This window comes from Chrysoperla carnea, chromosome 3, assembly GCF_905475395.1.
Source record: "Chrysoperla carnea chromosome 3, inChrCarn1.1, whole genome shotgun sequence".
In the NCBI taxonomy this organism is placed as follows: domain Eukaryota; kingdom Metazoa; phylum Arthropoda; class Insecta; order Neuroptera; family Chrysopidae; genus Chrysoperla; species Chrysoperla carnea.
The window spans coordinates 72212308-72239639 of record NC_058339.1 but is presented as its reverse complement, the minus strand read 5'-3'; the positions used below and the strand labels follow the sequence as shown (position 1 = coordinate 72239639).

At 28.3% G+C, this 27332-nt stretch overlaps 1 protein-coding gene across 2 annotated transcripts in view; it reads right to left on the bottom strand.

Annotated features, from left to right (window-relative positions):
* LOC123295059 (serine-rich adhesin for platelets) overlaps nt 1–27332 on the bottom strand; it is a 282764-nt gene that overhangs the window by 34379 nt on the left and 221053 nt on the right. For both annotated transcript variants that reach the window (XM_044876268.1, XM_044876269.1), the window contains exons 3-4: nt 14909–15005; nt 3093–3143 (exon numbers count right to left, since the gene is read on the bottom strand). In XM_044876268.1, the coding sequence (XP_044732203.1) occupies nt 3093–3143; nt 14909–15005 (148 nt within the window). The remainder of the gene's footprint in view (nt 1–3092; nt 3144–14908; nt 15006–27332) is intronic.

Sequence of the window (27332 nt, the reverse complement as noted above, 5' to 3'; positions counted from 1 at the left end):
ATAATCATGGTGACTTCGACTTAAAATAACTTGCCCATGTCTGATTTAGTCAATTAATTAACAGTGGATGGTTTGACGCATACCAGTTTTCAAAAAATTGATATAAAAGTGAGTCAGGGCATACATTGAATTGTTTTTTTCTCTTGCAAAGAGTCTTAAATTTAAAATTGCTATGTCCAGACTCTGAGTCTTAGAGTACACTAGAGTGCATCTTCAATTTCTCGTTCGTTTTTGTTTAGTCCATTTCCAATTAGTAAGAATACAAACAAAAAACACTTTATGATAGGAGTATTAATTTTAGGAAAACTATAAAAATATAAATGAATTTTTAGTTTATAAAATTAATGGTAGATAAAATAATTGAATTTCTATTTCGTTTGTTTTAAATTTCAGTATATTTCTATTTTTTAGAATTTATACTAAGAATACATCAACTATAAATAAAATTGGGTAATAATTTTTTATGTACCATGAAAAAATATATTTGATATCGGTTCACCGGGTGTTTAGAGAATATTTTGTTATATCATTCTTTTTCATCCCAATAGACTACTATTTAGCCCGAAAAAGGACCGGAACCAGACACACTTAACCTTCTCATCAACGAATTGTTTTAAACATCAATCGCAACTTTTTTACAATTTGCAAATTGAATCTGATCGTCATTTACCAACGTTCAATAATTTGAAACAAAGTTGGATAGGGCGAGAGTTTAACCAAAAATGATTTGATGGAAAAAAGGATAATTAAAGTGGACTATGATGATTATTCTCGATTTTAATATTTTTACCCGACTGAGCAACGCAAAGGAGTGGTAATATGTTTATCGTTCTTTGGTTTATCAGCTATATATGTGTGTTTCTATATGGCTCACTATAGACCAAACGCGTAGGCCGATTTTGATGATTCATACGTCAATCGATTCGGCTTAACCTTGGGAGTGCTACTGAAGATATGGCAGTAATAAATAAAAAAATATATAAAAATTCAAAAAACCCGACTAAAAAGTAAACCAATCTTCATAAAAAATGAACTGAAAAGAAAAAAACAAGTCCAACAGTTTACATAGCAACTTTAGCAGTCGGGATCCATTATTAGGAAGATTTGAACCGGTATAGACTTTAATGGGTCCCGACTGTTAAAGTCGCTATGTAAATTGTTAGACTCGTTTTTTTCTTTTCAGTTCATTTTTATGAAGTTTGGTTTACTTTTTACTCAGTCAGGTTTTTTGATTTTTAAAATTTTTTTTAATTATATAATGTGCTTTTCGTTTTTATTGGAAATGTAGTGAATTGAATTTTGAAATACCTGGTATCTATTTTATTTTAGTCAATATATTTTGTTTGTTTATTATTGGTCCAAATGTTTTACAATTGATTTAGGTTGTATAACTTTTAACAATATAAATTACTTTGTTAATTATTGTTAAAATAAAACTTTGTTTATGGATTAAATAAAAATCAATCTCTAATAATTACTGAATTGTTAAAAAAAAACCCATTTATTTTGACGACATACAATATGTTTACGTCATGGAAACAAAATATTGTTTTTGCTTTAAATCAAAAGAGTTTGATATTGTGTGTTCTTTTCTGTGAATGTTTTTGGATATTAATAACTTCAAACAATTTATTTTTTGAATAATAATTTCGTTATGATAGTATAAATAATGCGAGAGATTTTGAAAGCATTTTATTACTGTTTCTACATTCACGTTTGGCACAGATCATAAAAAAAATCACACTTTCTGAACTAGGTATTCTAATCCTGCAATGCATGATGGGAAATGTGTCCAGCGTTTGACATATTAACTGTCAACTAAAGTACTTTCATACTAACTCCCATAATAATAATAAATATTTTTATTATATTTTATGGATATCTAAGTATTCTTAACACTGAGAAATAGTAAATTAGTAATATCATTTAAAAAACAGGTTGTTATAATATTATTGCAAAAATTTAAACAATTTTTTGCGAATAGTCTTTATAGAAGTACGTACGCAATATATGCACTTCGAGAACTAAAAACAACAAGGTTTTGGTTCTCTGGTTGCACCGTTCATTAGCAAGAATGTGAAGCCGTAAAGAAATGAATTTCTCCAAAACTTTCTCGCGAACTTTATGGCATTCAGGAAAGTGAATGTTTAACAGCATTCCTGAATAAGTCTTGTTAAAAGCTCATAAACATTCTGTAGATGCAATTATGATTTTCCATAGCTAGTGAAAACTTCTCCGACTTTTTTCAGAAGTTGCTGTTAATTATGTTTATATAACATAACTGAAATGAACGAGAAATTTGATGCGAAATAAAATAAACTATGTTATACGTTGTGTGCGCGTAGGGACAATAAAATCGATGCCAGCGCTCCCAGTGAAAAATTTTGGCGATAAAGGATGCTGTTATGGCTAATTTGCAATTCCTTACATGTTAATGTTATAGAAAATGTCAAATTAAAATTATTGAAAAACGATAGTTAATTAAACTTAATGCATTAAAAATTGTGAAAATAAGAAATCAAATTGCACAAATAATTATTTTTCAAATGTAAATTATCATAATTATTTATTTAAATTTGTGAGAAAATAATATTAAATTTTCAATGTAAGTCATAAATGCAATACATATACTTATACAATATGCATCCATACAATTCTATAATTAAATTAGTGTATCGTTACCATGGAAACGCCTCCAATAAAACTCACGGTGCGAATAGGTATAAAGTATTTTCTGTGCAATTGGCTTTGGTTAATTTTGTTTTATAAAGAAAGAAAAACAATGGATTTTATAATAATTCTACTAAAATAACAGTAAATAAAAAAAAAGATTCTACATTTTTATTTAAAAATAATATGATTCGACCCAAGATAGTGTTTTTATAATATCCGGCAGAAAAAATAAAGAGCGTTTCATATCCAGAACTAAAGTTCCTTTTCTCTGTATGTATAATAACAAAAACCTTTTTCACCACAACATTAATTTTCATATGTTTCTGTAAGGTAAAAACATATATTTTCCATTTCACAATTTAAATGTTTTAATAAGAACATTATATAATAATAGTAAAGGTAAATCTGTTAATAATTACCTGACTCTTCAATGCCTAGACGTTCCATCAACCACTCAATGAGGTCATACCCTGGAAAAACAAAATACAGATGTTTATATTATGTTTGTTTATATACGAGAAGCTTATAAACACCGTTGAATATGCAGAATGGTTCACAGAAAATGATATGTATTTTATTTTTGCAAAATTTTTATACCTAGAAAAACGAATGACATATTTTTATTTATTTCGTTAACAAAAAATCGGAAATTTTATGTCGATATATTATTTAGTTTGAAATTTAGTTTGATGAAGAATGTTCTTAAATACGTTTAAAGTGCGAGTTTAGGATTCCGTAACCGTAAAATTTGTCGGGGGTATTTATAATTTTGTAAATTTTTCTTGTCATATCATGTATACCACGTATATATGAAATATATCAAGATATATTAAGTTTGGTCCCTAGTTTGTAACGCTTAAAAATATTGATGCTGCGAACAAAATGTTGGTATAGGTGATCATGAGATCAACTAATTATTTTTGTTTGTTTGTCAGTTCTACCGTCCGTTTGTTAACTCGATAACTCAAAAACAAAAAGCTGAAATTTTTATAGCGTGGTGAGGACGTAAAAAGTGAGGTCGAGTACTTAAATGACCAACATAGGTCAAGGTCTTGGCTCCATAGGACCCATCTTGTAAACCGTTAGAGTTAGAATAAAAGTTTAAATGTAAAAAATATTTACATATAAAAAAAGAAACAACTTTTGGTTAAAATATTTTTTCGTTAACATCACTGTTTACCCTTTAGGTCGCAAATTAGCTTAAAAAATTATATGGAATGTATATACATTATACAGGTATTATACAGGTATTGTTTATAAATTAAATTTATACGTTACATATACTATGTATGTGTTTGTTTGTTTATCTTTCTTTACTTACATGACGAAAAAACAAACAAATGGCGTAATCAACACTGTCTATACATGGTAGTTCAACAACTAACTCAGGCAATTGTTTGTTTCACGTGTTCAAAACTTAGTTTAGTACATCGTTCCAACCTGGACATATTTCTTTAAAAAGAACTTTTTCATTTTAGATTGAAAAAATTGCAGCCTTTTCAATAATTCTGAAGATCTTTCTCAAATATGCATTCCTAAATAGGAGCACTTTCCTGAACCACTTTGTAGTAATATGTGACGCATATTATTATTTTATAATACTATTACTACTATATTGTTTTACGCTGTTGTTGCTCTTAAAATGTAGGCAAGGGATTAAAATGGAACAGTTATTTAAATTAAGGAAACAACATTTAATTTACCTTCAATTTCTAGTGAAACTATTTAGTTTACCTATAGGTATGAAATCTCTTCAGTATATTTATAACAATGTACAGTGAAATTACTTTAAAATACTGTACTGACTGAGATAATTTATTTGAATTATCAATTAATGTAGCATTCAGGTAGCGAACTTTGGTTTTTAATGACAGTGATTTTTGATGATCCCAAATCATGAAGAAAATTTGAATAACTAATTTTCAAAAAAAACTTTTTTAAACAAGCTTAGTTAGACATAAATGATCTGTATATGGTCGAACTTTAAGTAATAAACTACCTTCTGTTTGAATGGTTTGTACTTGCCACATATCGAAGTGGAGATATAGTTTCGAACTATGAAAAATCAGAGGGCTTTCTAAAAACAAACTAACTGCTAAAAAAAGTTTTTAAAGGAAAAGTTATCGAGCAAAACAATAAAACAATACTGGGGACAGAATATGCGAGGTAGGACGAACAAAATGATTATGTTTTTTTGCATGTATTCTAATAACTTGATTAACGGAACTATCCAAATTTCCATCAATAATTTGATTTTGCTCAGATATCGCAATGGACAGTTGAAAATTTTTTTTCGGTTAGTTTGCAGTTGGAGAAGAGGAAATCTAATTATTTTATTCAGTATGTGGTAAATTTTAGAGAGTTTATTAAAAAAATTTTTTGTTTGTAAACATGTGTCGTCTTTTATAGTTGGGAGGCCCTAGATTTTGCGATGATTGTGGGTCCATGAAAGAAAATATTTTTTTGGTATATACAGGCTGTTTTTTTTAACATGAAATTTGAAGAAAATGTATGAAAGAAATTTGAAAATGATTTCGTGTTTAAATAAAAAACACATCTTCACATTTTACGAATTTTCTTAAAAAACAACAGTTCTTGCATAAAAAATCCATAAAATATTTGTTGTTTTTTGTTCAGATCACAAAAAATATGTATTCAAAAATTTGCATAGATAAAAAGATATAAATATCTTTTTTTTACATATAAAAAGATCTTTTTTCTCTTATAAAATACGAATCTCCTATAAAAATATAGGATTTCATTTAAAAAAATGAAGTTGACGACCATTTAACCAAGAGCCTATCCACCTATAAAGCATGCATTTGGAATTAATCGAGGATTTCCAATGATCAAACTTTTGTTTGAAACAATTTTTTTATCTGATTCTATTTTTTTCAAATGTGAGTTAAAAAAGCTACCCTGTACAGTAATATCACTTATCTAAGACACAGCTCGCAAGATGTAAAAGTAATTGTCAATGCTATGTTAAAATGTCCCAAAAATTTAGTATTTTGGAGAGTCTAGGGGCTGTAAACATCGTGGTGCCCTAGATGTGAGGCTATAAAGCATTTGCTTATAGACTTAAATTAGAAATAAGGCATTTAGTAACTAAATAAGGTAATATGGACAGAGAACAAAAATAAAATTCGTTGGTTTGAAAAAATTTCGCACCAAGAGTACATATGGCCCAGTTGGTTAAGGAGCTTAGCATGAATCCAAGAGACCCAGATACGATTTCTTTAATTTTTGAAGTTAAAACTTGGCGACGTTGAACACTTTTTGGTAAGGGAAAATGTTATGAGTTCGCGTTACCGATATACTGAGTGCGCGCCGACATGCTTATATCAGTATATCTGTAGGTATACAGTTGACGTATTGTGTAACATTAGTGGTGCGTATATAACAGTACATTGAAATTTATATAAATACAAATACTATCTACAAATCATATGATTGTATATTAATTGTTATTTCAATTGAATTGTATTTATATTTTGTCATAATCTTGTACAGCCCGTAATATATTTAAATTATAAAAAACTATATAAACATGGTTATAATTGTTGTTCGGAGTGTCAATAGATGTGAAAACCAGATCAATGTTGATAATTTTAATTCAAATATTATGAAATTTCAAATTTTTATACTAAAAGTTTTTACTTCTATCGGCAATTCCTATGACTGCTAACTTTTTTCAATAAATCTTATAAATTTTATGTGGATAGTACGCATACGATCGAATTTTCCCTTAATTTCACGTGGATAAAATACTTATTACTTCTAGGACCAGATCCTATTGTTTTCTAGTTTTCACTTCTATTGGCAGTCCCTATGACTGCCAATTTTTTTTTTATCTTTAATTAATTACACTTTTTGTCTTCAAATTAACTACACAAACATGTAAAGATTATATATTTAAAATTAACGAAGTTTAACCAGAACATTACAAAGGTCCCACGTGCCCTGAATAAAATATGCAACTAAGTTATATTAAATTTCAAAAGAGATTCTATAAATATAATTCTATAATGACTTGTTGTTTTGCTGCTCATGTTCTTTCTCTTTACCATCTTAATAACCTTCTTGATTCGTACATACAACATATCTAATTAACTACACTTATTTTATAACTAACACTACAAGATATCAAAATTTTGTACAAACAAGAAAATAAATATACTTATGCATTTACTCAAGGATGTGACCTTCAAAGCTTAGTTATACTCTAGTTATATATACAGGATGTTGCATTTAAGATGAAGACACCTTCATATTTTGTTATGTATTTAACCGAAATTTTAAATACTTTAAACTCAGTCTCCTACAAATTGATAAATAGGGCCGATTCTTCATATTTTGCTTAGAGTCAGATATGGTTGAAGATATCAAAAAAGTATGAGAAAGAATTTTTTTTATGCTCATATATCGATTTTCATAACAGAATTAACATTTTTAATTTTTAATTATTTTGGTCTACACTCAAAAATATTACAAGTTTGAATACATAACTATTAAATTATCAATTTGTTCAGTTTTTACATTCCATAGCACACTAGTTATACAATTAAAAATAAACTAGTGTGCTATAGAATGTAAAAACTGGACAAATTGATAATTTAATAGTGTTATGTATTCAAGTATTTCAATAATTTTGAGTCAAGACCAAAGTAATGAAATATTAAAAATGCGAATTTTGTAATGAAAATCGATATATGGGTATAAAAAACATATTTCAAGCAACTTTTTCTAATAGTTTTTTTTTCGATATCTCTAACTATCGCTACACAAAATATTAAGTACTAGCCCTATTTGTCAATTTATAGTAGACTGAGTTTAAAGTACTGATTTGGGTCAAGTACCTAAAAAAATGTGACCCGTCACTCTTTATGACTGTGCAAAATTTCAAATCGATATTCCTACAAATAACGAAAATATGAGGGTGTCTTCATCTCAAATGCGACACACTGTATGTACAAGGACATGTTTACATTTCTTGAAAGAGAATAATAAATGACTTTTCACATTCATATTCGCTTTTTTGTAGGTTAGGTATCTATGGCGTGTGCTAGATTTTAGAACTTGATGAGCTTATAACACAGTACAACCTCGTTCAATGTATTTTGTTAAATCAAAATTAAACATTCATTCACAAACAATTGTAGCATCGAAATAAAGTACAAAAAACTTTGATTTGACAGAGAAATTTTCAATTACTAAAATCGACTCTGGTGTTCGAGGGGGGAATCCCTTTGCGATGAAAGTGAGTTTTAAATTACATTTATAATAATAATGTGGTTTAACCTCTGTTTTTCAGACATCCATCTATAACAAAGGCCACCCACATCATTATTTTTAATCTTTATTTATTTTAAACTACATCCGAATATTCAATTAAATTTATGATGTGGGTGGAGTGTGATCAATCTATCGCCCTTATAATTATAAGTGATCAGACTGCCGCTGCCTGAATTCAAACCCGCAACCTGCGAGTCAGTAGTCAAACTGCTAAAAGCGATTGCGTCTTTAGTCGATCAGCCACTTGCCGGTTAAATACATTTACGGTTTATGTTCATAATATAGAGGCGTAGATAAAGTTTTGTACGATATACGTGAGGAAACGTATCATTAACGTATTTCTGCCATTGCCTCAACTCGTGGCAACGCGTTTCCGTAATTTTCGCATCCGTATGTTAATACTGCTCTTATGCTATTTGTATTGTAAATAACTTTGTCAATATTGATAGATACCAGGTATATCTCTCATGGGATCAAACATCTGCCAACAACAATCTTCTTATTCAAGTTTTCATTCTAAAATATTATGTACTAAAACACATAGAAAACCAAATATATAGTAGATAAATGATTTATGGGAAAATTATTTATATAAATATGAGAAAAAGTATTGGTTTAACTTAAAAAAAGTATAATAACATTTCGACCGTGAGTCCATAATGAAGAAAAATTTCTATTATTCTTTTGTTCATAATGTCAAAAATATCATCCATTTATCTTCGGCAAAACAGCTGCTTTTGCTTACTGAATTTTTTTATTTCATCTAAGATCAAATAGCAGTTTTTTTTTCAAATATCTACTTTAAACACTATAGAAACAAAACCCCATGAAAATTACAAATATTGAAAATTGAATGATTGTGATAATGAATGATTCATTTCAATGCATTCCATAAATAATTCATTTAATGAATCGTTGATTCATTTAGAACCAATTTTAAAGACTAAGAGAACCAACTTTCTTTGCATTCCCATGGAAAATAACGCGGCATTCGTCCATGGAGTTCGCTGTGCTCATTATTAATTTCATATTAAATATTAATCTATTTCTAATATTTTACAGATCAAAACGACATTTTTTTTATTTTTAAAATTTTTTGACAATTATGTATTTAGAAAAAAAAACAATACAATTTTGATTCCTTGTATACAACTTATGTTCATAAAACCTTTTTTTTATTAAGGTTGTTGTGCAAAACAGGTTTTTTATAGAAGATGCGGGGACTTATTAAAAAAGCTAGATAGAGTCTAGAAAACCCAATAAGATTGGTGAAGAAGAAAAGTTGGATCGAGAAAAATTCGAGGGTTTCAATGTGGCTCAAGTATTGAATTTATTTCGTATTTCTAGTATATATTTTTGCCAGCCTTTTATAATCAATTTTCTAACTCTTTTCACATTGGGAATTACTGCCATTTGTTTCTTCGCATTGTATTGTCAACGGGTTGCTTTTAAAATAGACAGCAAGAAAACACTCTCGAAACATAAAAATCGAGAATCTGGATCACATAAATTCGACACTCGAGCCATGGTTCTAAACCTCATTTTCTTTGTTAACAAATCATCAAAATTTCGCTTTACAATGTGCTCACGGTCTAGGTTTAATATGTTTATCCATTTTTGTATACAAGGATTTAGTGATGATTGTGGTTTTTTGGGATATAATTCTCTAATCCTGATGAAGGTTTGAAAAATAATGGTTGAAATATGCAAAGGTTTTTGTAAACTTTTGTATATGTGAAAAAATTTATAATAATATCATTCTTTGGTGTGTTTTTCTTTTATAAACTTTCCTATTGAGTTTAGGTATTCTGTTCCATATTTCATTTGTAACTATTCGTCGATAGTCTTTTTTAAATCCTTTACTTAAGGCAGTATTCTGGTCTCGAAATATGATAAAATCTATTTTTCGAAATTCGAATTACTTTCGGAGATACAGCTGATTTTCTGGCAACAAAGTTCGAATTGATCGCTCTGAACTGCGAACTTCTGCTGCTTCAAAAGAGGGCAAAACAGTTCGGTTAGCAGAAATAACTTTGCAAGACATTGCATATGTAGTAGAAGAAGGTCCAATAAATGGATCAGAGATCGCGGGAGTAATCACAACTGAGTAAATATTACTGTCCGAGTTACTCTGCCGGAATTGTCTCTCAAACTTAAAACGCGTTTTTCTTGAAACTACATTTTCTGAAGTGGTTAACATGATATCACAAGTTCTACTTAAAAAAAATTTAATTTGGAATGTTTTTAAAAAATTTAAAAAGGTCAAAAAAAAGGGGTCAACAAAATTTTTTTTTTCATTTCGGCACCCGTGTCTGAATTTTTTTTTTTTTGGCTAAGATCCAGACTATAGTGGCGTCTTTACTAATTAAGAATGTTTCAAATTTTTTTGTCTCAGATCACTTCAAGGACCGGAATCGTGTCCATCAGAGTGTCGTGTTTTTTTTGTAGCTCCCACTGTCACCGGTCTATAATTCTAAAAATTTTTAATTTTTTTTCTTTTAAAATTTTTTGTTATTCATTGTCAATAAATATCATGTGAAAAAATAGCTACAAAAATATTTTTCCTTTTTTTATAATCTTAGTTTGAAAAATGCCTATAATTTAGGCTTCTAGACCGGAAAAGGGTATGTACTATGGTCTAGAAGCATGGTTTATGATATGCATGCCCTATTGCCTCACCACGCCTAATTATATATTTTGATATTTTTGAAATATTTAATAAAAAATAAAAAACATGCTTCTTGGATAGAAAACATTTCAGATAATTTCAGAATTTTTTTTTTTTTAATATACTGAAAATTTTTGTTTTTTCTTATATTTTAAACATAAATTGTTTAAAATATAAGGAAACAAAAATTTTCAATATATTTAAAAAACACAAAAAAAAAATTCTGAAATTATCCGAAATGTTTTCTATCCAAGAAATTACAACGAAATTAAATAAAAATTGACAGTCATAGAGACTGCCGATAGAAGTGAAAACTTAGAACTTTTAGCATAAAAATTTGAAATTTCATAATATTTGAATTAAAATGATCAACATCAATCTGGTTTTCACATCTATTGACACTTCGAGCAACAAATATATGCATTTTAATATGGTTTTTTATAATTTAAATATAATACGGGCTGTACAAGAATATGATAAAACATAAATACAATTCAATTGAAATAACAATTAATATACTACAACCATATGATTTGTGGATAGTATTTGTATTTACATAAATTGCAATGTATACGCAGCACTAATGTTACACTTTACGTCATCTGTATAGCTACAGATATACTCCTATAAGCATATCGGCGCGCGCACAGCATGCCGGTAACGCAAACCCATAACATTTTCCCCTACCAAAAAGTGCCCAACATCGCTAAAGAAGTTTTCATTTGAAAAATGACATTTGGACCTCGGACTTGTCCACAACAGGACCCAATGTCCAACACTTTTCAGAATTGAAATTATAATTAGAAAATTAATAATTTTTTAAGGACAATTAAAATCGATGTAATTAAATAGGAAAAATAAGCTATTATTGGAAACGGGATGGCACCTGTTAGCTGATAGCTGTTGAATCCAATAATCCAATTAAATTCACAACCTAACGAAAAAATGTAATTGACTATTAACTAATTCAAGACACACACTGTGATATAATATCAATGTTTTTGTTATAAATTAAATTATTTGAATATCTTGATTAATTTATAATTTCCTGGAATCGATTCAATCGATATTCAATCATTTCTAAGTAATTGAACTTAGTTTAAATGTATATTATTATGCTTCGATGATTGCAAATCAAATGTATAAAGGAAGTTCAGTGTTGATCAATTTACCATTTGCTAATTTTAAGTTTACCAAGAAATTGCAAATCAGTTAGTTATTGTAATGTTTCCGTTGATATAAATAAAGCTATTTGAATATGTTGATTAATTTCTAATTTCCTGGAATCTATTAATGCCGCATTCGATCTCCTTTTAGAAATTGAAGTTATTTGCACATATGTTATTTTTCGATGAATGCAGATTAAATTTTCATATATAAAACAAAGTTGATATTGGTTAATATGTCTGTGATAAATACTATTTGCTAATTAATCAAGGATTTTAATTTTCCAAGAAATTGTAATACGTTTATTCAATACAACGAATATAAACATTTATAAGCTTTTAAGATAGTTTTATAACTAGTACCATTGTCGTATTAGTTGAATATATATGTATAATAATAAATAGTTATATTGAATTATTGAAAAATAAATATTAAAACCAATGAAATATTAGTCTCTGTGACTTTAGTTAAATCTCTGCTTTCGGAATATTAGTGGTATTCAAGTACCTACTTAAGATATATTTTTAAATGTATAACAGTGAAAACCAATATGTATTACAAAAAGAAACTGCCTTCGAAATTTCAAAAATTAGAATTGAATCAGCTATATTTTGAGAAGTGACGAAAGTGAAGAAAAACCGCAACCTATGCGCGGCGGCTTTCACAGGATAAAATTCTGGAATAAGACCAATGAAACAGGAGCAGACTTTTTGAAACGTAACACGGACTGGATGGAAGCAATGTTAACGTGATTCCAATCCAGTTGTCCCCGCACTGGGGAATGATTGCAAAGGAGGGTTTTAGTTGGTATGGAGATTCTCGTATCTGACTTACTAGGCAAATAATCTAGCCTACACTAACTCTCATGATACGTAAGTATTTTCCCCTCATAACAAAAAAAAAACCACAAAACATACGAACATATTTACATACAAGTGAAGTTAAATAAGTACTTGTAAAACAAGTACTGACATATTGTCAAAATTCTTATAAATTGATATTAGAATATATATTAGAACATATTTTACATAATTTTAATCAAGCTAATGTACCATGAAGTCCAATTAAGAAAAAATTAGAAATTCCTGGGATATGTGAAATATAAGTTATATTGAAGTTTCACTGTACAAGAATAGTAAGCATAAAATCATTGTACATTTAAATAGAAAATTTATATTTTCATATTCCATATAGAATTCTGATCCAATGAATAAAATATTAATATCTGAGAGTTGGTTTTATTGCAATCATTTATACCATATCTCTCAATCTTTTATTAACATTTTGATTGTACAGAGTGGCCGCCGCCGACTACCTTTAAAATTAAATTTAGAAAATTTTAGAATGCTTACATATTTTAATATTTTGAAATACAAACAACCCCCATTTCATCCCCTACCAAGCCTTTTATCGCATTAAAAAGCCTATGTCCTTCCTTAAGGTCTAAACTATCTCTGTAAAAAATTTCATTTAAATCAATCCATAGTTTGTTATTTCCAGAATAGTCCTAGGTAAAAAGAATTTTGAATTAATGAATTTGATATGTTCTTTCACAGATGGATGTAGAATAGAAGAAACTTTTATTCGTACAATTTTTGATGGACCCAACCAAAATCTGCCATGTTAATTATATTTTATTGATTTTTTTTAAAAAAGTAAAAATTTTGTATTTACTAATTTTTTTAAATTATAATTTTTTCCTAAGAAAATTTTTCACTAAAGTCTGGTTCAAAATTCATTCCTTTAGCGATCATACCATCGTGTTTTCTAAGCAATTTTTAGAACCAATTATCTGATTTTTTGTCAATCTACACTGAAAATTTTAAAAGTGCGATAAAATTATTATTATTACAAAAGTTTTTCATCACATTTTCTTGTTTTAAACCATTGCACTATTGCAGTTTTCTTAAGGAGTTTTAGAACTGCACAAAAAGTAATTTAGAACTGGAAAAATTCGAAGTAGAACATAATTTGCCAGGACTTTAATAAGACTACCCCCAAACTTATTATATTCGCTGCTGAACCATGGAATATATCTATTAAAATCTGAAAATTGAACATTCCTGATGTCGTTAACAGTCCTAAATCAAAAATTTCAACATTTTAGATTTTATGGTTGTTTTGTTATGCCACACATAATAAGTACGTATGTACAAACGTACAGGAAATGAAAAGCTTAAATTTTCTGGAAAGCTATTCTGTATTTTTCATCTACTATTTAATACTCCGAAACATACCGCTTTATAGTTTGTTCTATAATAGATTTCAAAATTGTTATAATATGAATGAATGTTTACTGTTTTTTGTGTTACATCTGTTCTTGCTTCATAGTTATTTTATAGGGTTAATAATGAAACATTTGTGTCTAATTACTTTTAGATTAAAATAGTTTTGCCGAAAATTATTTACACATTATTTAATCGTTTTAGAGAGTTTCAATTAAAAACAAAGATACGTTCTAGAATTAATTGTATTTTTGAAGTGAAAACTTCTTTAGTCGTGTTGAGCGATTTTATTATAACAGTAGGGGGTAAACATTTTTGTTTGGTCTACACCTTGGTTTGAATCATCACCTAGTAAGCGACAAGCATACTGCGTTGAAAACACCGGTTCACAACCAATTGAAGTTGAAATTGAACAAAATTGGGCACAGTCAGTACTTAGATGGAAGAAGATCTGAGCACATTGAGTGCTGTTTCCTTTTTATTATTTATAAATGTTTATAATGTTTATGGCCATAAAACATCCCAAAATGTTACCCTAGAATGATAATTCTCTCTGCAAAGTTCTCAAGGGAACAATAAATAACTGAGAACAAAGGGATGAAAGTCATGTAAATGTCTTTTTCTAGACTATTTTTATTTACTCCTCTAATCATTAATATTAGACAAAGCCACAGCGAAATATTGAATTTTCGGGTATCAAAAAATAAAAATTTATGAAATTTTGGAAATTTCGCAAAAATTTCGAAAATGTTGTCTCCACAGAGCCAAAATGAAAATTTTTTTCATCTTTCGTTAATTTGGAAAACTTTTTCAAAACTCTATAATGCATAATATAATTGTGTATTAGGCGATTGAATAATGAAGGTCACATAATACTCACCAAGAAAAACGGAAGGGATGGAAGTAAGGAATAACTTTTGACATCCTACGGGAACCCCACTCACTGGGTCCTGCATCTCCCTGACCAGCCCCTCCATCTGAAAAAACAAGAAAACATAAAAATATAAATATTTGAAAATTTTATTTACAAAATGAAATAAATCTATTATGTTTTTTAATCAACTCAAATGTAACCATATTTCAGTGGCCCAGAATTTAAACTATTATTTTCATTGACTTATAAGCTGTTTTAAAATGCTTCTTTTATAGGTGGTAATAAATATAATATGCTCTAAGAAACATATAAATGCAATTTTCAGAAATATTCAGAGAAATTTTAAATAAATGACACAATAACATAAATACATAAAGTTTGTAAAGTCATAAATAGAATCTTTTTCGCATGCAACTAAATATCTCTATATCTCTATATATTATAAATGCGAAAGTAAGCATGTTTGTTTGTTTGCTTGTTACGCTTTCACGCTAAAGCTAGCAAATGGTTTTTAATGAAACTGTACAGCAATATAGCTGATATATCACATGAACAATAACACATGAACAATGATTTATAAAGATATATTAATAAAAAAAAATTAAAAATTATTTTAATTTGACATTATCATAAATTACAGATTTCTGTAAAAATAGTCATTTGACGACATTACCATAAATTATAGATTTCTGTAAAAATAGTTTATAAAATATTTCACACCCATCTTTTCTGATATACTCAATGAATAATTACGACTATTATACATTTAAAAAAATAGAAAACTAAACATATATTTTACCTGTGTAAAACAATCCTTATCATTATTTGGAGTGTTATAGAAAAGGGATAAGCGAAAGCAATCTTTACCAATCTTTACTTTTAAACCCAGCGAAGCGGGTGGGTATCACTCTAGTATATAATATTTATTTACTTTAATATATTTTAAATTATTATTTTCTGAGTAATATTTTTAGTAAGCTTGTTTAAATATTGTATAAAAGTTGGGTTATTACTTTCAAAACTAGTTCTTATAACATAAACAAAAAAAAAAAAATTAACTAAATACAAATAGTCATAAGAATAATTAGGGAAATTTCATTTGTTGTTTTTATTTATTTTAATATTTATTATATAGTCCAGGCGATTAATATTCAATTAGTAGCTCCAGTATTCATGATCCAACTTAACAAATATTATCATCTCTAAAAGAAAACATCGAAAAGTTCTAGAAAAGGGTGATAATGACATTGACAATTTTTTACAGTTAAACAACATGAAGTAAAGATGAAGAAAGTTTGATTAATTTATTATGAATCAAGCTTCCTCCACACTATCATGAAGTAGCACAAAGAGGGGCGAGGAACAAGAATATGGAGAGGATTTTCGTGATGTCTCAACTGTCCGCATCTTGCCTTGCCCGACTTTGCTCAAAGGCGATTTTTGTACCCCAGTTAAAGGCAACACGTGCTACCCAGAGCTGGTTTGGCGTGTTACTGTTCCGTACAGGTGAGGATATGAATAGCATACCCCTTGGTGTCTTCATTTCATATGTTGCACCAGCCAATATGTACGGTGCTGCTAGACACTAGCTTTACATAAGTATTCGAAGCGAATTACATAAATGACCTACAGAAATAAATCTGGTCGGAAGTTAAAAAATTATTTTTATCTCCCGTTAATGTCCGATGCCCTACGTGATTTATTTCTTTACGGCATTATTGGAATTCGCTTTCAATACTTATTTAGAGTTAGTATCCATAAACGCCGTATATATTTGCTGGTGCAGGAGTGTGCCATTCATAGACTCAAATGTGACATTCATAGACTAACTTGTACGCATCTGTATCGTTCAAAACTGACGCCATGGTGTTTAAGCTTACATTTACTAAAAGGAGCATGATTTTCAACATTATTCGTGGTGGGCCAATTCACCCGAAAAATTTCAGAATGGGCTTTGTCTATAACCTGAAGAAGTTTCTACGTCGATATTTTATTAGCGAATTTTATACTGTTAATAACTTTTAAATTTTGAGCGTAATATTGTGTATGCTGGCCAGTCATGCCCCAGCTATGCATTCTTTAGCTGAATATAGTCTTAGTATTAACTTTCTATAGAAAATATTTTTGGTTTTTCAAATATTCAGGGAACTGAAAATAGAGTCGTAAAATTTAGCATCAATAATTCGTTCGATTCTTAATAGTTATTCTAAAAAAACCTTTAAGGCCTGGACTATATAATAGCTACTAAAACTTTATGTGTACAAATAAAATATGAAAACTACAATTACATAAATCATATTTTTCGCTAAGCTAAATATATTAATTATACACTACTTTATATTATAGTGTAAACAGGTTGAAATATTAACTGAAAGAAAAAAAAACAGCAGTAGGTACACTACACGTAATTTATTAGAAACAATTTAGTTTCCTTGTATTTTTTTTCACGATATTTAAAAGGAAAGAAACTTTATAAATGTTTTTATTGTTGTAAGTGACCTCATCACGCATACAAAATAAACCTCGTAATGTCAAACAAATAGAAAAATTATTTACAACATTGTAATTTTTCAAATTTGTAAAATAATATAAATTATTGAACAATTTTGTTACATAGAAAATGCAAGAAAAAAAATTAATTTAGCAGTATTCTCAAAGAAAAAAAAAGATATGTAGGATATATCGACTTAAATTTCGATTTTTACTCGAATTTCCTGCAAATGCTTGAAATCACTAAATTAACAAGTAACAGACACTATTTATAAGAGTAATAACAAATTCATACTGATAGAACTTATCAAAACATCCAGGATAATTATGCTTATTTTAATTTAAAAAAATCATGATCTCTTCGACTATTATTGATATTTATTAAAAAAGGAAAAACTTTTCCAAAACAAATTAATATGCACCAAAATGTAAAAAAATAACGATAATATAAAGTAGTTAAAATTATTGTTATTTTTGGAGTCGCTGTCAGCCAAAGAAACAACTCTGACAGAACAGTTTGCTACATTAGCTTGGGTGGCACCGACTCCAAAAATAACAATAATTTTAATTACATTATATTATCGTTATTTTTTTACTTTTTAGTGCATATTAATTTATTTTGGAAAAGTTTTTCTTTAGAAGTCGGTTTTCTTTTTGTTAAACGTTTTTTTTTAATTTATGATTTTTAGTGAATCTGAAGTATACTAATTTGTCACTAAAAAAAGAATAATCGAAATCGGTTGGCGTGGTATATTCGTTATTCGGAGTTATTCGTCCTCTTGCCGTGCATATTTAATGCAAATTTAAATTTTTTATGGTTTATCATGGATGCCGTTCGCGTTGTCAGAACTTGACCAAAATGAAATGGGACCACACGCAAAGTACCGTCAAATTGATTACTTCCTCCTTTTTGTTTGAAGTCGGTTAAAAATTAAATGTTGTTCTCTCATTGAGACACTCTGTATAATCTTTCATAAAATAGATCCTATTAAACATATATTAAAATATGCTATTGCAGAGTATTTCAAGAGATATAAAAGTTCACATTTTTACGCCTCAAATATAATATAAAAATTCATCATATTTTTATTTCGTATTTATATATCTAAGAATACTATATAGGTGAATTGGATTGACGAATCTACTGTCAAGAAGCTTCTCTTTTTTTCTCATTCGACGTACTATTACAAGAACACGGCTGTGATTTTCCATATGTGCAAATATATACTTACATAAACAAAACTTTCGGCTAGAAGGCTTTAATATGATGAAGAAAGATCATAATATATAAATCTCTTTGGTACAAATAATGTACATTTATGAGATGTTTTTATATGTCGTTACGAAATTACTGCAGTGAAGTTTGTTTTTTAACCGAATTCAAACAAAATAGGAGGAGTTTTTCAATTCGACTGTATTTTTTTTATGTGCGTTACCTCAGAACTTTCGACTGGGTGAACCGATTTGGGATGGATGATTCTTTATATATTTGAAATTTGGTGCTTTCCATGTGGTCCCATTTCATTTTGGTCCAGTTCTAACAACGACATCCATGAGAAAACCATAAAAGTCTTAAATTTGCATTAAATATGCACGACAAGAGGACGAATAACTCAATATCACGCCAACCAATTTCGATGGTTCTTTTTTTAGTAAAAAATTAGTTAGTGTACTTAAGATTCACTAAAAATCACAAAATAAACAAAATTTTCTTTCGACTATAAATAGCCATATTTTTAACTACATTATATTATCGTTATTTATTTAATTTTTAGTGCATATTAATTTGACCAACTAACCCAATTATTTATATTGGTTTTGTTCACAAGAATGACTCTTAAACTACTAAAGCAAATTGAGTGATCTTGGAAATTTAATGAAAACCGAATTCAATTTTACAAAATACATTTTTGAATGAATTTATGGCTTTTTTTCAAGGTTATTCGATATTGAATATAGCTTACACATCTTTTCATTTCCAATTCAAGAAAAATGCATTATGTAATAAATGGTTCTTTCTTTTATTTCAAAAAAACATTCATCGAAAATGATCAGAGATAAAAAAAGGTGTTAGAATATTTAAAACATGAATAGAAAATTTAGAATATTCGAAGTTGCGAGTTCAAATACATAGATTTTAGTCATAGATATAGTAGGTAAGAGTATACTTTTATGCAGATATATAGTAATATATCTTTTGCTCTCAAAGAAGAAAAGAAACCTTTTAATAATATGTTTCAAATATGTTACACATGTTTCGTATATTTTATATACAGTGTGCGCTCCAAAAAACGGCACAAGGTATAGGTTCGATTAAGCTTAAATTTTGCGCTCATGTTTGGTTTTCATGTCAAGTGCCCTACCAATTAGGCTATTCGAGTTCTAGACACAGAGTGCAATTTTTTCAACTCATTGAATTTTTGTTTTTACTTTGTTTATTCACATATTTACTATTATAACTTTTGTTATTGTTTACTTTAATCATGTATACTATATTTATTTACATCATGGTCTCTCGATTATAATTGATGTTTTTAATATGATACATACAGCGTAATCTAAATATTGACAAATATCTTGTCTAGTAATCTTAATTAAAGAGAATTGAAAAAAAATACACTCGAATCATAATAATATAGAGCTTGAGTAGCCTAATTGGTAGGGCACGTGACATGAATCCAAGAAGTCCCTGTTCGAGTTCTGGTTCGAGTGTATTTTTTTCAATTCTCTTTAATGAAGGTTACTAGACAAGATATTTGTCAATATTTAGTTTACGCCGTATGTATCATATTAAAAACATCAATTATAATCGATAGACCAATATGTAAATAAATATAGTGTACATGATTAAAGTAAACAATAACAAAAAATAATAACAATAATATTGTGTTACTGAATTACTTCGAGTTCCAGATCTGTCTGGTTCCATTTTGTCAGATGCGTATCTGATCGTTCCAAGAAATTAATTTTAGAATAGTCATATCGTTTAAAAAAAATAAAATTAGCATGTAATAAGTATAATTTTGTACTGAAATGTGCAATTTTTAAAGATAATTATTATATCTTGGGTTGAAATTCGGAAGGTTGCAGGGTAATGAAAATCATAATAATATTCAGTTTGTATTTAAAGAAATTGAAAGAAATTAAATACAATCAAAAATATTGAAAATAAGATTGAAGATTATCACATTTGAATGATAACGATCTGCTTATGTAAGATAAAGGCATAGTGTTTAAATAATTAGATACTGGAGCCACGTTTTTGTGTCGAAATGGAAAGAAAAACTATCAAAATATAATGATGTCTTCTAACTTACAAAAGTATAAATAAATTTTGCTAAAGATATGTTTGAATTGATAGTGGAAGATATTATCATAGGAGACACATTGTATTCGTGGCATAAGTGTATGAGCAAATCAATAACTTTAATGCAACAGGGCACTCTTTTATATTAAAAAAAAGTTCGAAATGTTATAGTAGAACATATTTATCTAATGTGATCTACATCTTCAATATACATGATGTTTCGGTACTACTCAGTTAATGGAAGCAGTTAAAAGTTCAAAAACACTATCTTTAACTCGGAACTTGCAAAAGAAGGATGATTTTTGTGTATTAGCCAGATGCGATCATATTTCAGATGACATCATAGATTTTATTTAACCGCTTGTTTAACGATGTAAGATAGCCAGGGCTATTTTTGATAAAAGGCTTCATTATATAAAGTTGGACTAAGTCTAAATCAATTCTGAAAAGTTTAAGTTAAGTTTACCATTGCTATTATAAAACGGTAGATGGATATGTTTTCATAGATTTCTCCAAAAAGACTCCAAAAAAAACTATTTAAATTAAAATTAAAATCTTAATAAGTTACTCGACTAATTAAGGATGTATGAGCACGGTAGTTCTGACCCGAATTAAAATATATATATATTTTCAATTTTGAATGTGAATAATGTTATAGCTTGACAATATAATATGAACAGTAAGAATAAAATTTTTCTATACCTGGAGTAATTTTCAAAATATCGAAAATTGAAAATTTTATTTAATTATTTAGATTTCAATAGTTGACCTATTAGCTCAGTTGGTTAAGGAGTAACCAATTCCGTCCGCGGTATGCTAGGGTAGGGGGTTCGCTTCCTGCCGTCGCAACAAAATTAATTTAATTAATAGTTGCGATGGGCTGGCGTAGTGCATGGTACATGCATGAAGGAGGTGCACTCAGCCTCTGAAATTGAGGAGCTGATAAATGAAATTATCAGCGGAAAGGTGGCAAAACACATATATGGTATCACAATGGGCTCTATAGCCTAAGTGTGTCCTTCATGGACAGCCAATATAACCTAACCTAACCTAATCTAGCTTTCAATATTTCGAAAACCAAGGTAGATATCGAAAAATTATATTTTTATTTTTCGTCAACATTCATGAAGTTATAACAAAATTCATCATCAAAGTTAAGGTACAAATAGTTTAACCTCAAGTGTATGCTTGTCTTGACACTCGCACTTCCTTAATTGCAAAAATTCTAAGCTTTTTTGCTTGTTCTGATAAAGTTTCTTCTAGATTTGGTAAGTTTTACATTTTCCATATGTAAAGAGTAATCCGATGTCAGTTTCCATTTTTGTAACTGTGTTAATTATTATGCTGTGAATACTTTAGCTTTTTTCAAATGACAAATGATAGTTTGAAACATATAATTTCTGAATGTATGAATAGTTTAAGTAACACTCAACGATCAAATTGCTCACTTGTTCTACAGAAATAACAATTCGGTAAGTATACAGTATATAGTCTTTTACAGGAAGATTATGGAAAATTTCGCATCATTGTACAAAAATTCGAGGAAACTGTAAACATTGGAGATATGATAAGACGTGTGTATCATTGTACCATGCGTTCAGCCATGAATTGGATTCAAGATCCAGCTATTAGATTTCTTTTTGTGCTTTTTTTTATGAGTCACGTCTATATCAACAAACCTGCAACGTTGTAGCTCCTATAACTATTCGGATTTAAATTATTATTAAAAAATTTCTACTGATGTCAAAAAAGTTCAGTCCTAGCTATTTTATAGATGAGAGTATATTTTGAATAAGCAAAATCAACAATCATTAGCTGAAAACCATTTAAATATTTCTGAATCATATTGTACGTACAGAAATATACTTAGTTACCTATATTTTTATTTCATCAAGTATTACATTTGAATTATAGTTTCAGTATTATATTCTTGTACGATGGTGTTATATTATAGACGATTTCAATATACATAAATTTTATGTACTGTGAATCTTTCATGAAATGAACAAATGTGTGTTTACTACAGAGTGGGACGTTAATGAATATACAGCAGTTGCTGTTTTATAATGTGCCATCTATTGATTTGCAAACTATCGAACTGCTGGCAAAAATCAATATTTATAAGGTCAGTTAGGTCACAGTGGAACTAGGAGTATTGTAAAACAACCGAAATATTTGTATCAGAAAATTTTTCACGCATTGCACAGCGTTTGTTATGACATTGCGATTGTGTCTATCGAATGTATGTACATTCGATAGATGCGACTTTGCTTTGCAGACAAATATTACCTAAGTAACGCTTGATGCTTGTACTTTTAATTTCTAAGTCAAGTTTGCTCAGTTATTCTAAGCAATTCGTAGATTCTGATAAACTAAATAATCTCTATATATTATAAATGCGAAAGTAAGGATATTTGTTTGTTTGTTTGTTTGTTACGCTTTCACGCTAAAACTAGCGAATGGTATTTAATGAAACTGTACAGCAATATAGCTCATACTTCAGAATAACACATGAGCTATAATTTATAAAAATATATTTTTAAACAAAAGGAAAAAAGAAAATTTAATCTGACATTTACCATTTTAAATTTTTACAGAAATCTGTAATTTATAGTTCAAAATGATGATTATAGATAGAACAGATCTATAATCATCATTTCGAACCATAAATTAGAGTATTCTGTAAAATTTTAAAATAGTTAATGTTAAACTATTCATGGCCAACTTTTCTGATATACTCAATGAATTATGACTATTTTACATTTAACAAAATTGAAAACTGTGCACATCAAGAGAGGTAGAGGTTATAAAGCGGTGTTTTTTACTTTTAAGCCCAGTGAAACGGGCTAGTTCTATGTAATTCTTTTTGTATTTTTATTGAAACTATGGCTCTAATATAACGATTGATTCACGTTCCACAATGCCTCATCTCCCCGTGAACAATTTACTTGAGAATACTGCAGAAATAATATGCATTCATTCAGTTAGTAATGAAAATTGTAAATAAATGCTGAATTAAGACTTTAATCATCCTGAAAAAATTTTATACGTTTTGACAAAAGCAAGCGATAGTTTATTACTTTTTAAGTCAACGACTAATAATAAAGATACTGATTCTTTTTACAATAGTATATCTACTTATGCGCTTCTCTGTATACCTATGCATACTATAAGACAAGCTTATAACATATGAAAATCTATCTTTACCCTTATTGTGATATTTAAATTTTCTGTTAAATCTATCTGAATCTAAAATGGAACTATGGATTATCTTATATGACCTTCATACATGTAAATGGTAGTACTTTATTTAAAGTAGGTTCTTTTGCACCAAATTTTTTAAATATAAAGAACTTTAGAATAGAATATAGACATATAAAAATTTTATCATTGGATTTGTGATTTGTCGGGATATAAGTTACTCTTTTGTAAAATATTCCGGACAATAGATGGTCTTAGACAGTACTCTATAATCCGATAAATTCGATAGTCTGATACTGCCCTGCAAAACGTTTGCCGGATTACCGGGGGTCCACTGTATTATCAGTTTATATTGTAGAATAAAAATTCAAAATATCCATTAAAAAAATTATCTATCAATCTTGTGTTATTTGTAATTTAAAAGTAATATAAAACGTAAAAGTATAATAGTTTCACAGTGTTGAGATCTGATTATATTTGATCTAAAGTATTTTCATTGATAAAGTGTCTTTTAATTTTATTTTTCTAATGTCTTTGTACAACAAATATATTATTATCGATGTCTTTTAACAAACGGAAGCTTTTAAATAGATATATTAAATAAATCTTATCGAATTACAAACAGTTTAATCAAAATATTTATTATTTAATACCTCTTTTATGTCTATTGGATGTTGTGCTTTTTAACTGGTCAAGTCTTTCCGGTAGAAAGTACTTGAATTTGTACCGAAAATCAAAACAAAAAATTATCATTTGATATGTCTGGGTATAACGCGAATGGTTTGGAGTTTTCAAAATAGGTGATCTTTGTGTTGAAATCTTGTGTGGTCCTAGTAACATCAGTTGTTTAATTTAAATTTTGGTGGGTTTGTTTGGAAAATTAAAACTAAAATTTTGGCAATGTTCAAGTTTAACAAGTTCATATGCAAAAAAATCTACATCCTTCTTCAAGAGGAAGAAATGTGAGCCAGTCTCGGTCATCGATCGAGGAGAAAACATTGACCTCTCCTTGACTTTCCGATAAGATATATGCAGATTTTCAAGTAAAATAATTCCATGGCATGAAACTTCATTTCCAGGTGTTTTAATGATAATGAAATACGAGGCATAAATGGTTCAGAAAAGTTTTTCTCAAAAGGGATACGTTGATAATATTTAGTGATTCTGATTTTTATGACTTATTTTTAAAACTTAAACTTTAACTTATGAATAAATACCATAATAACTTAAGCATGAAATTATAGGATTGGTCTCTAAGGATCATATTCATTACACCTTTTTTTTATATTTTGTTTCAAGTAAATAAACTTAAAACATAAAATATTTTCTAATCAATCATTATTATTAAAATCATATTTTGATTTGGTTTGAAATCAATTCTGTATTATATTAACAAGGGTAGTATATCAACTGTTATTTTATCCCTAAAAAGGATATAGTGTAGTATTAAGGATTATAATAAATGCATTTATAAAGTGTAAATGTAAACATGTCTTACACGACAGTTTTGGTTTTGATCGATTTTGTAGAGAATTAATTTTATATGGATTATAGTTTTATAAATATTATGATTTTATTGTTATTCTTAATAATTATCTTGAGAGTTCGAGGATTTTAAAACATCATGTAATTTACCAGCTGACTGTATAGATACGTTTTATATAAAGTTTGCCCTCTTTCAAAATATGTGCGTTTCTTCTCGATTCTTGATTACGCTAAGAAACAGACAAAGCTATTGTTTTTCCTATCTTATTTAAAATTTGACACGCTTAAAAGCTTAGAGAAGAAAAATGGAACAAAGTCGGTAGTAAAGTAGACAAATCGGTAGTAAAGCAAAGTCCGCCTCTGCTTTAAAATCAAGAAATGGGTTTCATTGGTTGCGGCCCTGTTCCATTTCCAAAGTATATTGGTGGGCATGTTCGAAAAATCAAAACTGAAATTATCGTAACGTGAGTTAAACAAGTTCATATGCAAAAAACTTCATTCTAAAGAGGGAACAAATGCGAGGAAAGTCTCTCTTCGGTCGAGAGATCATCGACAGCAACCTCATATTGACCTTCCGCTCTTGGTAAAGTGCTTTAGATAAAATAATTGTTTAAAAAACTAAAAGAACGCTTTTGTATCTAGTTGAATAAAAAAAAAAGAAAATAATTTCAATAAAGTTAAAAAAAAAGAGTGATTCAGAAAAAAGCCTTTTTTGTAAAAAATCGTGGGGTTGTAGATTTCAATTGTAACAAATAATTTATATATTTGATTGACAGATATTGGTAAAAGTACTCCACGCTTTTTTTACGATAAATTGATTTTTTTCTTTTAACTTTAGCAATTATTTTCTACTATATCACTATATTTTTTTTAACTTTTCTACTTTTTAGTTCAACTAGCTACAAAAGCAAGTTTTTAGTTTTTTAATTTATTATTTATTAGTATTTTTTTAAGTTTTTCAAACCATCTATTAATTTCTACTTTTTAGATCAGCTAGCTATATAAGCGTGTTTTTTAAACTAATTGGGTGCGTTTAGCAGAAAAAAGCGCTAGGAAGCGCTTGTAAGCAAAATGGCGCTAAGTTAGCTTTAACCGGGGAACCTAACCTAATTTAAATATATGTTTGTAAATTATTCATATTAAAAAATTACCAATAATGAATAATATATTAAATAATGTTGTGAATGATGAAGAAGAGATGGAATATATTGAAATAATAATAATTGTGTCAGCGCAACTGAAGTTAGCAAACCTGTCCTGGCCGAAAACTGTACAGTTTGTTTTCCAGCGCTAGTAAGCGCTCTCAAGCGTTTCTTCTGCCAAACGCACCCATTAATATTATGGATTGCGCTTCTACCATCAAAGATTTTTGAATTAATCGTTTGTGAAGATCCTGATAAACATAATTGGACAAACTTATTAAATTATTATATTGTCATCGGCCCTTGATAATTGTTTCAATAAATTCCGACGGTTCGAAATAGATGAAAATCATCTATTCAAAGATTCTGTTGTATAGTACTGATTTAAATGAAAGATACACTTATTATTTTATCTTTGAGGTTCCCACTTTAATACTCGAATTAAGGACATCACTTCACTTATTGTTATTTTTTTAAATAATTTTTTATTGTTTCTGAAATCATTCAAATAATTTTAGTAAATACCAAAGTTGAAGAATGTACAAATATGTTGGTATTAGTCAATTCAAAAGAACGTTTCTTAATGAATATTTTTAATTTGATCAAAATGCAAAATGTCTTTTGTGAAAATATAATAGACAATTAAATTAACAAAATTGTACAAATATCAAGTAGTATAAAGTATTTTCATTAACAAAATGAAAATACTTTTGCACACACAAAAGAGAGGAACTAAATTAAAGTTAAATTGAAATATTCGTAGTTTAGTAGAGTAAAATTAGGCCTTGTGTATGGATTAAAAGTT